The 14,912-nt window shown below is 41.4% G+C and overlaps 1 protein-coding gene across 1 annotated transcript in view; it reads left to right on the plus strand.

The window, feature by feature from the left end:
* Positions 1 to 14,912, plus strand: part of TG (thyroglobulin) — a 155,356-nt gene that overhangs the window by 76,809 nt on the left and 63,635 nt on the right. The window contains exons 34-37 of the mRNA XM_084511358.1: positions 378 to 542; positions 2,086 to 2,308; positions 5,751 to 5,844; positions 11,466 to 11,625. Of these exons, the coding sequence (XP_084367484.1) occupies positions 378 to 542; positions 2,086 to 2,308; positions 5,751 to 5,844; positions 11,466 to 11,625 (642 nt within the window). The remainder of the gene's footprint in view (positions 1 to 377; positions 543 to 2,085; positions 2,309 to 5,750; positions 5,845 to 11,465; positions 11,626 to 14,912) is intronic.

Consider the following 14,912-nt stretch of genomic DNA (forward strand, 5'->3'; position numbering starts at 1 on the left):
CAAAGTACAAGGTAGGTTGAGCAAGAGGGTCACTTTTATGATTCTGAACCTTCACTGGGGGCTCTCTGGAGAGAGTAAGAATTCAGTTGAGATTCTCAGTACTTTATTAGAAGATTTTTTTCTTCTCTTAAAACACATGAAAGCAGTTCTCTTGCAGTAATGCTCATTTTTAAAGCCAATATAACTTCTGGCTATTTTGGAAAACATTTGGGAATTATGGGGACATTTTATCTCCCATTACTATACTTTAGAATTTAGTCATATCCTTGTTGCATGACCTGTTGTGAAACCTTTCTTTTAAGCATCTCATAAATGTCATACAAAACACTTTGAGAACACATTTTATTTGCTCTGTCTCTTCATGTTTCACCTCACAGCATGTTCAAAGAACCAGACATGTACAGTTGTTACACTGGAAATCAAGCCTTCAGCAATAAGATGCCTTTTTTACCCTGACACACAGATATGTTTACATGGCCTGCAAGGGCACAACTGTCAGGTTTTACTCAAAGAGCCAGCTACATACATCTACAGGAGACAAGGTAAGAGCAGGTTAAGGTTATGGAAGGAACTCAATGGTGGTGGCCCAAGCACAACTCTTGTGAATGAGAGTGTAAGGAAATACTCAGTAAACATAAAGAATTATGGAAGTCTCCTGGACAGGTGTCCATTGCTGTTTTAGTAGAATTATAGCCAAACAGGTTGGAAAAATGTCCCCGGATAGATTTTATTTAAAAAAATGTTACTCACTGAAGCATAAAATAGTTTAGTCTATACAAGAGGTTTTGGAAAGTGGAGAATGGTAAAACCAGCCATCCAACCAAAAAAAAAAAAAAATTAATGAAAGTCAAGCTCCTCCCTTGTCATCTGCAGTAGCTGTTTCTTTATGTTCTTCCTTTAAAAAAGCTGTGAATAACACAAATAATGTTGAAAACCCACTGTTAATTGAAAGTCTTAAAGACCATTTCTAGAGGAAAACAAAAAACAACAACACCCCCCAAAAAATCAAGTTCATCTAACATTTTTACATAACTGAAAATAGTTTCAGAGAAAAATAGAAGTTGTGTGGAATGCTAAATGTTTTGTTGTTTAGCAATGTACGTATTTGGAGCTCGAAGTTCGTTCTTTTTTTTTTTTTTTTTTAGTTTAGTTTTGTTTTTTTGTTTGTTTTTAAACACTTTGTTCTGCTATAGCACTGATTATTTCTTTTATGAGAAACCAAGTAACAATATGGGGAAACAGGAGAAATATTTTCTTTCCGCTCACCAAGGTTTCTGTGAAGAATTGCCAATTGATGAGAAGCTTCTAGGTTCAAACTCAATGAGAGAAAAAGGGATTTATCATTATCAAATGAAACAAAATCACAGACTGAGTTGCAAAAGCTAGCTTGGGTGTATTTATGAACAGCTTTGTCTTTAGTCATGTGCTTTAAAATTTGGTTCCAAATAATTGATTTGAAAGTGGATTAATACCAGGTATCACTTAGCTTTGTTTTAAGAAAAGGCATTATTGAAAAGTTTCTTTTTATTTTTTGTATATATGGACAATGGTTGATATCCACATATTAAAAACAAAACAAAAGAGATGAAACTGAGGAATATTTCTTAATTTTCTGCAATTAAAATTAAGGAGACTGGAATGCAAATCTGTCCTGGTGACAGCCCAAATGAATAATAACCTTTCTTCTCTCTGACCTGAAATAAATATTTAGAGGTTTAGTGTCTTGCTTTTTAGAGTTGGGAATGGGGAAGAATCTGAAAATCTTTTTTTTTTTTTTTTTTTTTCCTTTGGTAAAAATTCTTATGTATATATTCTAATGTGATATCTAATATGAAATAAATGTTTGAGAAAGTGTTTGGAAAGCACATTAGTTACATGTTTGTATCCAGTAGCTAGCATGTAGCACAGTATGAAGTATTTTACAGGGAGAGAACAACATAAATTTATCTGTGTTCCATTTACAGAAATGAATTAGACACCTAATTCCATTTGCCTGAATTTAAAACTGTTTATTTTCATTTATAAAATGATGTTAACTTAAATAAGAAAATGATTTTTCCTTTGTTCCTCCCCACTATCCAACAGATTTATTCCTGCCTATCTCTGAATCGGATTTAACCCCATCTGTGTACATTCCATCCCATGGAGACTTGATCGGCAAATCCCAGGTGGTGCGCATCGGCTCAGAGTGGAGAAATATCAGCCAGTTCCTTGGGATTCCCTACGCTGCACCTCCCCTTGCAGAGAGGCGCTTCAATCCTCCAGAGCCATTTGCTTGGGTGGAAACCTGGAATGCTACTGTGGCTCGGTAAGGAAGTCCTGTGAGCATCTGCAGAACCAATTGTTTCACCCAGGTGTAGGAAAGTAGCTGGAGTCATGACCAAGTTATTCACGTTCTTTCTTGCAAAAAGAACCTGTAGCATACAGATAAATAGAACTTTGGGACTACGTTTAGCAAAAAGAATAATTTCTCTATCTATATGGTAACACATGCAAGCAACCGAAGAAAAAAGGCAACTTTCAGTACATTCCCTTGAATCTATTAATAACTCCATACATAGTGTATACTGTCAATCTAATTTAATTCTGAGTACGTATTATATTCAAAGAATAATATTTTGTTCCTGCTAAGCTATAAATTTGTAGAACATTGGATCAAATGGGCACTTTAATGCTGGTTTAATCAGAAGCTGTGGTCTAATGAAGATATTCTCAGCCTTGTTTTATCTAGGTCAGGACTCAAATAGGCTTTTCTGTCCAAAAACAGCTGGAAGTACCGAAGCTCTGAACATTTTATGTTCAAGGGGAAACATTAAGGGGAAACAAGACATAGGAACCACATTAGAGCATGGGCTAAATTTCTCCGAAGTCCCTATGTCTAATGTTTCCTGGTGGTTAGCTCTGCCTTTCAGGGCTGACACCACTGCTCAGTAGGTTTACGAAGTTTATGTTGAAGGTATATTATGGAAATGGCATTTGTGTGCATGTTTGTGTTTCATTTAGTCTTATGATATGGGTCTGAATGCCACTGTTTTAGTAAGCTGAAATAACAAGTTGTGACTGTGTATTCCTTGATGAAATAAAACAGGGTTTGAGTGACACTACTAAGAATATATCCACTGTGGAATGTATCGGGACTGTGGATTTAAACAAACAAACAAACAAACAAACAAAAAAAAAAAAAAAAAACAAAAACAAACAGCAAATAGAAATGTGGCAATAGCTAGGAACAAGGGTCTTTCTCATAGTGCATCTCATAGAAAGCAAAATACAGAGCATGCAAAACACTCCTGAGCAAGCTATGCTGTACACGTACACAGGAAGTTGATACAAGAGAGCTGATAGCTCATCACATTCCTATCGGTTAAAAAGCTGACTGTTCCCTAGCAGGCAGGAAGATTGAAGATCTGCTAGGGAAAAAAAATGATTAAAAAATACCAAAAAAACAAGACACAGCAGACTGAACAGTGAAAAGAAGAGAAAAACAGTGAAAAGGAGAGAAGCAGATGGATTTGGTGAACATTTTTTAGAGGGGATTCCAGAAGTTAGGGCTGAGAACTGAGCTATGTTGACCAAAGTGCTTCCAAGACAGTGAATACTAACCTGAGGTCTACTGAGATTCTGTGTTATCCTCCTGGCCACAGCTGGCCATGCAGTCCTGCTCAAATCCCTGTACCGAGAGGCATGTGTACGTAATCAGTGACAAGCTACATGAGCTGGCAGATCTGGCCAAAAGCTTACATGCTTAAGAAGAGAGAGATTTTGCAAGGGAGCTTGGAGGGAGGATGGCACTCTGCAGACCTGATATAAATCACCCACTGCTGCTTTGGTAGAAACACATCCTGAGGAAACTACAAATTTAAGAGACGTGGAAGCTGTTTGGTCCCTCCACTACTCAGGACTTGTCACCAGAAGTTTCTAGTAAATCCTGAAACTAAGTGAAAAGACCTACAGCCTTATTGTGGGGAGCTGAAAGAGCATTTGCCCTTTGGTGGTCTCATCCTTCAGGTTGCACCTGAGCTGTGGGGGTGTTAACAGCATAACCACAGTAGGCACACAGACTTGTGTACGTTGGAGGGATCTGGTAAGATCGTGGCCTTTTGTTTCTTCAGCTGCATGGTGATGTTAACACATGCACCCTCCACTCTTTGTGCATGCAGACATACAATGGTGTCTGCCAGGATTTTGGTAAGACTCATCTGCCTACATTGGCTCTCTTTGAAGACAATGCCTGGTGTTGCAGTGAGGAGCAGTATAGGGACCTTGGTTAGTCTGCTTCTATCCATTGAATTCTCAGTGCTTCCTTAGGCCAGTGGAATGCTTTACCATTACCTTGCATTATTTATTTAAGATTAAATATATATGTATATATTTGAGCTTAGCTTGGAGAATTACAGGCACTTCAACCTCCATGTATACAAAAAGTATTGACAAATATATTTCTTAGTATATTGGTGTTGCACAATATTTTTATACAATAAATTCACATTAGAATATTGCCAAAGAGAAATATTTGTTTATCAACCTGAACCTGATCAAAGACTTCCAAAAAATAAAAATTAAAATGTCCAGCTGCTGGAATTGCTGTGGACCTGCCTCAGCAGGTAGCAGCCCTTCCTCGGAGTCAGTCTTGGCATGAGTTGGTCCTGGGAGCTGGTGGTGCTGGGACTCCTGATCAGATGCCAAAAATTAAAGAAATAGCTGTAAGCACAGGTAGCGAGTTCTGCTGTACTGTGGAACACTGTGCTGGTAATTCTAGCTGGGGTTCTACCTGGGGATTTGTATTTTTTCTGCCTAAAATGACTTGAGAAGTTTTGGTTGGAGATATGTCCTTATCTATGGCAGTATGAGAGATGTTGAGTAACATCACCTTATGGAGAATCTCCCTTATGGACGACTTTGTAGAATTAAACTAATGCTTGTCCTTTTCCTTGTAATTTTTAATTAAATTTCACCTTCAGTATGACATTTTACAAGGGAGTCAAAAATAATGATTAGAAATAATTCTGCGAGATAGTACTGTCTTTTCCATAGCCTTTTGTTAGCTCCTTCCCTAATAATTTATGACACTTTTACATGATTCATTATATGATATAAATACGTCTGTGAATGAGATGGAACTGGCTTCAAAATAGCTTGCATTTGAACTGCAAAAGTCATCCACTTGCTTCGTGCTGTGGAGCAATCTTGAGCATATGAATATCATATGGATGGTGGCTGGAAAATGATTTTCTGCATGTGGCCAGCTGGCTGAATTCCTATTGAAAGGCTATTTTAACATTGCTAGACAAACAGATTTTTTAAAATGATTTAAAATTTTATTCTTACCATATTTTTACATATGTACGCCACAGACCATTAGGGAAAAAAAAAAAAGCATTTCAGCAAAAGACTGGATTGCATAGGTGTGCAGTCTACCTCAGCAGAACTTCTCTTTCTGGGGATAATTTTCTAGTCCTAATTTTTAAAAATGGTTCTGATTTCCTAGGGAAGGATTATGGTCATAAAAATACGATGTCTTTTTTTATGTTGGTTGTTTGATTTGCATTTGTACATATGTTTGCAAACCTGCCTATTTCTTACTGAGGTGTAAGTAGGGGGCATAATTTTAAATGTGATTGAGTTAAAGTTAATTACAGAGTTAAAGATTTTTTGTAAATTTAAACAATCCATCAAAATATAAGGAAATAGCAGCAGTGGAAAAATAGTACAAGACTTTTTGTTGAAATTTTCTCAATCTGTTTCTGTAGGTCAACTTGCTGGCAACCAGGGGATGGAGAGGCACCGTCATACTTTGTCAGTGAAGACTGCTTATATCTTAACGTCTTTGTTCCTGTCACCACAGTAAGTAGGAGACAAGTTGAATTATTTTTGTAGCTTAGCATTGTCCCTTTTCAGAGCACTTTTAATTTGCGTGAATGATTGTTTTTCATGGGATGTTCACAAAGCACTGCACAGTTAAATTAAACACTCTGATGTCTTTACTGGTGTAAACTTATTCCCTATGGGCTTTCACTTAGCTGCGTTGGGTAATGAGGAGGGTAGAAAATTAAAAGGCTAGAAATGAGAGACAAAAAGGGAAACAAAACACAAGAGGAAAGTGGCAGCAAAGGAGAAGAAAGAAGGGACAGAAATGTCCCTGAAATTACGCAGTTTGTCCCGTGAACGATAACACAACACATCACACCAACGCTTACCACCAGTTGAGCAGCAGCACAAGGTGGTTTTTCTCCTCTTTACCATTCCCTGTTTGCATCCATGGGGGCTATGGTAAGGAATGAGGGTAGCAAGCAATGCTTAATTTGTGTCCTGTCCAAGTAGAATAAAAACAGAGCTTTAAAAGACGACTGGGTTAATGATGCAATCTGAGAAATTGTCACTCTTGGATTTCTCATTCTAAACAAATATAAAATAAAATTTCAAGTTAGAGCCAGACTTAGATGATCAGCCAAATCCCTGAGGGCTGGGAAGAAGGACACTGAGTAACATGTGAATCCCATTGAAGAGCGGGCCCAGAGTACAGGAATGGGGTTTTTATTTCTGCAGTAGCATTCATTTTTGGAAGGTGACAGAAATTTGTGTCTGTCATACTATGTGTCTGGAAAGAGCTGGTCTAGCTACTGAGCTGACAGCAGAGCGCACAGTCCTGTGCAGACCCATTTAATCATAGAAAGACCAAGTATTTTCTCCCTGCAGTCCCAGACTGTCATTTTGTGTCGAGTGCAGTCACTGCTTATTGAAAACATCAGGTTGCTGTCTCAGGCATTTTGCCATCTCCATTTAGCTTATTTGAAAAGCACTGTATTTTCTACCATCTGATAGAATAAATAGGCATTTCTGTTCTCGTTAGCAGTGATGTGGACTTAATCCCTCCTCTCTTTTGTACTATTGTGAGGTAGAAGCAGGTCTGGTCAAGTCACTGTTTCACATGCCTAAGTCTAGCCTAAGAGAGAACCAAAACCTCTGTTTTTGCAGAAGTAGCTGGGAGCAAAAGGCATGGCATTTTCCTGTTTCTTTTTGTGGTGAGCTTCATTTTTAACTCGCATATGGAGAGCTATAATTTTATATTTTCAGCCCATGGAAAGTTAAATTGCTAGTAAATATCAAATATAAAATCTCCTGGAGAGCAGCAAACGCAGAGTTCATTCAGTAGCATTTTGAGCCTGAGCAAGAGCGTAGTCTGGGCACTAGTTCCTGCCACCGAAGGACTCTTTAAGTGTCAAGCCCTGGAGAAGACAAATGACATCACCTCATTTTGCCTCCATAGCTACGTGTACCACACAACCTTCCAAATAAAACTGGCACTCCTGAGGTACTTTTTTCCACCTATAACCATTACCACCTGTCACACTATTAGAACAAAGCTGCATTTCAGCTTGATGTGCAAAGGCTTAAAATACAAGATTAAAGCTTGAAACTCTTCACTAAATAAGAAGAGAAACCATAACCTCTCCCCTTATCTTGTCCACCTCATATGTTATGCCCATCCTTATTGCATCTCTTGTGTACTCAATTCCTTACAGAGCAATACTGTAGGCTGTTAAAAGCACTGCAGGTTGCCTGGTTCATATCGATCCCTGCATTAATTATCACTCATTAAGTGTTCTATAGTAGCACAGAGAAGATGGTTCTGAATATCATAAAGCCTTAGTCTAAAGATTTAGAGCTGACTTGCAGCCTCTCTCCCCATTGAGTGGTAGCACGTGTAGCCTAAGCCCTTGCAGGCACGGGACCACAGCAGAGCTGCTGGTTTCCCCAGAAGAAATCCCCTGCTAGCTAAGCAAGCAGGAGGCATCTGACCGTGTCCCAGCTGGAAGTCTTTGCACAGATTTTACGTCTCAAATTGCGTCCGTCTGCATTTCATTGCTAAGTACCGTGCAAAAACCTGTGCTGAGCAGTAGCCATGTGGCAACTGTGGCCTGTCTGTGAGGAATGTGGTGGCCCTGCTCATCCCAGAGGCCAGTGGGCCTTGCTGGAGCCTTGCACTGTCACTAGTGGTGCTCCATCTGAGTTAGCAATCAAGTGATGGTGGGTGAAGAAGCTGCAGCAGAAGTCAGTAGGCTTTAGTTAAGGCCATGGGTTTCTTCTGCCTTGATAGCTTATCCACCTCATGGATTTAACTGCAGTGCTTGCTTGAATTTTGGTTGAGAACCTGGGGGAAATCTACTTGCATTCAAAATAAATTATCCAGCAGCTAATGTATAGTAAATATGTAAATATGTATATATATAGGCTATCAAATATATACAGAGAGATGATATCAATTGTTTCATTGTCTGAAGCATAGTTCAATTACAGCATAAAAATACTTGTGCTATGCTGTTAAAAAGCCTAACAAGAAATGGGAAGGCAGTCATTTTTAAAAGCCTTCATCACAAATGCCTAAATTCATGAGATCTGAGACTGCAGTCCCTTGGGATTAAAGCTCAAATTATTTTTCATGAAAATTTACCTTTATGTAGGAGAGGGGTCTGTCATTGCTTCATGCAAACTAAAAATGGGGATGCTACTTCCAAACACAGCGCACAGCCCTTGTGCTGCATCTTCCCCTAAATTGCTCCATATATGTTGCAGCAGGCTTTGTTTTGCCCTCTAACTTTTTTCTCTTGTTTTCAGCTTTCTTATCTTTTCTTCAGTACAGTGTTGAGTAAAGTTGCCTGACATACTGTAATATATGCCTTACAAGGCAGCTGGAGGTCAGGGTGTTATGCAGGATGAGGACATACAGGAAATGCCCATTTCCAAACTCAGGCTTAACAGTGGTGAGCTGAGGGGACAGAGCAGGCTTGACATCACATTTGACCACTCTGCTGATGTGTCTCAATGTGATTGCATTTTAGAATGAATTTCCATGTGAAAACAAGTTCTTTCATCTTTGCTTCCCCATTTCCTTCATCTTTACTTTCTGTCCATGCTGTGTGCTGTGCAGAAATGGGAACCAGTGGCAAGGTGCAGTGGATGAGGCAACTTCTCTTCAGAATCAGAAGTTCCTGAGAACAGCACATTTCAGTGCTTGCAATTTTTGGGTGTTTCTTGATAACATTATGGTGTTCATAAGATGCCTCTGAAATAATTACCCAGCTAGACGAGTGAGGGGAGGTAGGGATGCCATTTCAGCACACAGAATTGTGACAAATTAAGGGCAGCTGAGGACAGCTTGTCTCATGTACTTTTGCAGGAGGCTGCAACCATCTCTTCTCTGCTGCTCCTCTTCCTGTACAGCCAGTCGCATTTTTGCTGGAAACCTCCTTTGCCAGAGCAGACAGGATTGCTGTATTTAGCTAAGTTCCATCCAAAAAATGACAGCAGAGCTCAGTGCCTTCTAGCTTCAGGGAAAAACAAACCTCAGATGTACTTTGATGCTGCTGCAGGGGCCACCAGCCCTTCTTTGAAAAACACCACCAGCTGCCAAAGCAAGAAGCAGGATGTGTGTACATGTGTGTGATGGTGCTGCTGAGCAGAGGAGCCTCCTTCAGGATGGTACTAAAGAGGGCAATAGGGGTTGAAAGTGCTGGATGTAAAATTTAGGATGTTTCACTGGTATTTCTTCTGAGTGTCATCTTGGTGGATCTGTAATCTGGTGGAGCCTTTTGGGCAGCTCTGCTGCTGTGCTGGTCATGCAGCAGCAGCCCAGCTGCATGTGTTGAGAAGGTGTAGTGGGTTTACGTGGCAAGGTTTTGGTAGTAGGGGGCCATAGGTGTGGTTTCTGTGAGAAGGATCTAGAAGCTGCCCCATGTTTGGTAAGGGCCCCATTGTTTTCCAGAGCTGAGCTAATAAGCGATGTTGTTTTGCGCCTCTGTGAAAGCATATTTAAGACAGGGAAAAAAACGCTGTGCCACACAGCGGCTGGGAGAGTGAAAGGAGTGAGGAACAGCCTTGCAGGTGCCAAGGTCAGTGTAGAAGGAGGGGGAGAGGTGCTCCAGGCGCCGGAGCAGAAGTCCCCTGCGGCCTGTGGTGAGGACCATGGTGAAGCAGGATGTCCCCCTGCAGCCCATGGAGTACCACGGTGGAGCAGGGTTCCACGCTGCAGCCCGTGGAGGAGACCACGGTGGAGCAGGTGGCCCTGCACCGACGGAGGCTGCCGCCTGTGGAAGACCCCTGCTGGAGCAGATTCCGGGCCGGAACTGTAGCCCATGGAGAGGAGACCACACAGGAGTAGGTGACCTGGCAGGAGCTGCTGCCAGTGGGGGAGCCAGGTTGGAGCAGTTTTCTCCTGAGGGATGGACCCCATGGTACGGACCCATATCTGGAGCAGTTCTGGAAGAGCTGCTGCCTGTGGGAAGCCCACGCTGGATCAGTTCATCAAGGACTGTGTCCCGTGGGTGGGACCCCACAGCGCAGGGGACGAGAGTGACCGAGAAAGAGCGGCAGAGAAGAAGTGCTGTGGACTGACCATAACCCCCATTCCCCCATTCCCTTGCGCCGCTCGGGGGGAGGAGGTGGAAGAGGGTGGGTGGGGGGGGAAGGTGCTTTTGGTTTCTTTCCTTTGTTTCTCACTTCTCTAGCTTGTTAGTAATAAGCAATAAATCTTACTATCTCCTTATGCCGAGTCTGTTTTGCCCATTACAATAATTACTGCATGATTTTCTCGTCCTTATCTCAACCTTTGAGCCCTTTTCACATATTTTCTACCCATTCCTCTTTGAGGAGGGGGAGTGAGAGAGCGGCTGTGGTGGAGCTCGGCTGCCCACTTGAGCGGAACCACGACAGAAGGGTGCACACTGATGTGGTCCTGCTTTGGGAAAAATCCTGTTTCTGAGGGAAATCAGTTAGCTCTGCAAGGAGCAGCAGCCAATTATAGCTCCTTCCCATGCTGGTAGTGTTGCTGGGTTGTCTCAGTGCAGAAAACCCTCCAGTGCAGGCACAAATCTCTCCAGTGCAGGCACGAGTTCTCCCTGCAGGATCCATCTGTATATCTAGGAAGGGAAAGTCTACATGGGGAATTATGAAGGGACAAGGCTAGGGTCTTGTCAAGTGAGACTAGGCTGAATGTTTGAGTGCTGAAGACTGGAGAGGAGAAATCAGCCCTGCAAAGGTATTGAGTTGGTCCTGCACACAAAGGATCTACCCAACAGGTCTGTTCCTTCTCAGGTTTCCCAGTTGTCTGAACTTGTCATGAGTGTTTCTATAAAGAAATGTTACAGCAAAGACAAGTCTACCAAATGTTCAGTGGCCAATTAAGGGATGGTTTGCCTTGAGCTAACCTGATAGAGCAGTTTATTGGAACAACAGAGTTGTGCCGTTAGGTCTTCTTTATACTGGGCATAGGATTCAGGGTGCTCTTAAATGGTGTGCAGTTCATTGTGGACAGTTATGTCCTCGAGTTACAGATAGATGGCCAAATATCATCTCGTTGCGCTCACTGTTAAAGAGTTACGAATGGCTAAGATAATTTTAAGGGGAAGATGGTGTTCTCATCAGTGACCTACAAAAGGAGATACCAACCTGATTGTTTATCACTACAGGTCAAAAACATGTCGGTGCTGTTGTTCTTCCACAACGGAGGGAGTGGCAACACTGAAGCAGGAAAGACAACCATAGATGGCTCATACCTCGCTGCAATCAGTAACACCATTGTTGTAACAGCAAGCTACAGGGTTGGGGTTTTTGGCTTCCTCAGTACAGGTAAATGATGGATTTCTAGAACACAACTGTGGGCTAAATTACGTTCTTAGACGCCTCTGTTAAAAAAAAAAAAAAAAAAGGTTAAGACTTTTCAGAAGTCTTTGGCTTTGGCTTTACTGGGGGGGGGGGGGAATTATGGGAACTTGATCAGAAGGGAAAGAAGAGAGGATGGAGACGAAGAGGCAAAGAGACAAGAATAAACATCTATATCGAGCTAGACTTCTGTTTGCAAATGAAACTGTGGATACCAGGTATTGTGGAGACACACTGAAATAGGTTATGTATTACATTTACTTATAATTTCAGTGGTGTGTTACTGTGGATGTGGTTTTCAAGGTTTCTGACTTTCAGCTTTTCCATCCACAACATTATGCTAATGCTTTATCACAGAATCACAGAATGGTTTGGGTTGGAAGGGACCTTAAAGTCCATACATTTCCAACCCCTCTGCCCTGGGTAGGGACACTTCCCACCAGACCAGGTTGCACAAAGCCCCATCCAGCCTGGCCTTGAACAGCTCCACGGATGGGGCATCCACAGCTTCTCTGGGCAACCTGTGCCAATGCCTCACTACTCTCAGAGGAAATAATTTCTTCCTTATATCTAATCTATATTTTACCTCTTTTAGATTAAAGCCATTACTCCTTGTCCTATCACTGAACCTTTCCCAGCTTTCCTGTAGGCCCCTTTAGGCACTGGCAGGGCACTGTAAGGTCTTCCCGGAGCCTTCTCTTCTTCAGGCTGAACAACCCCAACTCCCTCAGCCTGTTTTCAAAGGAAAGGTGCTCCAACCCCCTGAGGTGCTTCATGGCCCCTCCTCTGGACTCATTCTAATACATCCATTTCCTTCTTGTGCTGGGGCCCCAGAGCTGAGCACAGTGCTTCAGGTATATTGTACTCATATTTAGCACCCTCATGTTTCCTCTGAAGGACTTGCTGTATAAGAATTCTGTTAGCCCCTTTTACTGTCACAGATGTGACTGCAAATCCACAGTTTCTATTTTTCCATCCCTTTTCCTATAATCCAGTGTAAAGGACACTTTTGCTGTCCTATTACCTGCTAAAACCAATTGCTATTAAAATATATATATATACAAATTCCCATTGTACAGAGGATTTTGTGTTGTGCAAAGAGGTACGTACACATGAAAATGCATATTCACATTTCCCTAAACCTTTTGGTGGTGATGTCTGGTCTTTGTGTGTGTGGTTTGTGTGTGTGTGTGTGTGTCTCTTTTATTAGATATGCTTGTTTAAGCAAGTAGGGAATGCTTTTCTTTCTACCATTGTTTAGTTCTGGCTGGGGAAAGGGAATATAAGGTAAAGAACCATAGTGGGAAAATGCAACAGTTGCAAGAGGAGTTTGACTTCCTCAGTGTGGCAGACAATCCTTTTTCTCTCCAGTAGACACTTCAGTAGCTTTGTAACCTTTAGCAGTTTTTTCCATGCTTGCAAATCATGCATACTTTGCATACATGCAGCATACTTTGCAGCATAATTCTTTTGAATATCCACTGTTGGTGACACTGGGTGAATTTTGCCTTGTTTGGGGTTATTGATGCAGCTATTCGCATTGTTTCCCTTTTCTGTTGTCCTTTTTTGTTCAAAGCTCACTCCCAGCAAAGCCTGTTCTTCATTCAGTATCTAGAGGCCTGGAACTACAAACTCCTTAGTCATTTAGATATGAAGCTGGTAATAGGTGTATCTGGGGAAAGAATCACAGTTTTCATCACTGCAAAGCGGATGCTTATGAAAGTGATACTGTGGCTACATTCTGGCTAGAGCCAAATGAAGTGTGGATATATGTTTTGCAAGCTTCCATTACGCAGCACTGCCTACGCGTTACTCACTACCCTCCTTCAACCTTGTGAATCTCACCTAGCTTTCTTCCTAAGTGGAAACTGCTAGCTGGGCTGAATATTTCATAGCAGCATTTATACTGAAGTCCATAGTATAGTGAGCAGGAGGAATTTTCCAACCTCCGTTTCACAGGGATCTGCATTCATGTCCCACAAAAGCAGTACATGAGCATTTGTTGTACTGAATTGACATTGCTGCAAACCTTCAGATAGAGGTGGCTTGCTACAGCAGCTTTGGACCATGTGTTGGGTAGGAGTATTCAGGAACATTCTCCTTTGAACTCTTGAGGTGGGGCCAGGAACAAGTGCAGTCTTTTGTCCTCTTCCCCCACGGGAAATCCTTGGTGTGCATTTAGGAAAATCCTGTTGGTCCTGAGGGAAGTGGAGCAAGCAAGGCGACTGTTTTCAAGGAACAGGCTAAGCACCACATTCATGGGAAGCCCTAAACATTCTTTCAGTGTCACACTCCAGCCTCCCCATGTCTCCTTCAGTCCATGAGGGTTAGATATATCTGTACCAGGCTCATAGTCAATGTGGATTTTCAGTCATACCAATTCCAGCAAGCAGTGCTCCCACTGCAATTTTTATTCTTTGCTCCACTGCAGGCTGATGGAGTATCACTAACTTCTTCTCTGGACATGAATAGTACCCACTGGAGATTTTCAATTAAATTTTTCAAGCTGGCTCAAATCTCAAGATTGAAACCAAACCCTTAATGATATTTCAGGGATGTTTTCATTTTTGCTTAAAATCTTGGGTGAATCCTGGACCTTTGCTACAATTTTCAAAGGGGAAGGAGTTCACACTTAAGATTGTGGGGACATTAGGAACAGGGCTGTTAGAAGGTCCTGAAACTACAAGCAAAAGTTATGGTCCTCTAAGAGATATAGATTTCATTGTCCAACTAAACAAAGTGCTGAATCTTCCCTTTTGACTTGCCATAAATTGCAAAACTGGAAATGAAGGGTTTAAATTGAGGTTTTTGGGGAGAAAGGATAGTGAAAAAAAAAAAAAAAAACACAACAGATTTCATTGTTGCTTGTTTGATTTTTTATGTCTGTAGTGGTTTTGGCCTCCTATTGACATGTTTTTTGTAGGGAGTTAAAACTCACTTATTCTTTTAAATATACTGAGAGTTTAATTTAATTTCCTGTCACCCATTAAAGCTGCAAATAGTTCTACTATTCTACTAGTCACATTCTTACTAATGTTTTTACCTATAACTTTGCTTCCAGAAAAGCTAAGGTGAGTTGCCAGTGATTTGGATGGCAAGGGTATAGAGAACGTGGTCACATTTTTAGGCCTACTTCTTGTAAAAGAGTCCATGATGTCGTATTAAACAGGATCTTCTTGCTTCAATTTAGCACTATTGTTTTTCTCCAGTTTGGTAATAACAGAAATGCATGTGTTTGACATTGTCTGCTTCCT

The sequence above is a fragment of the Aythya ferina genome, assembly GCF_964211825.1.
Source record: "Aythya ferina genome assembly, chromosome: 2".
In the NCBI taxonomy this organism is placed as follows: domain Eukaryota; kingdom Metazoa; phylum Chordata; class Aves; order Anseriformes; family Anatidae; genus Aythya; species Aythya ferina.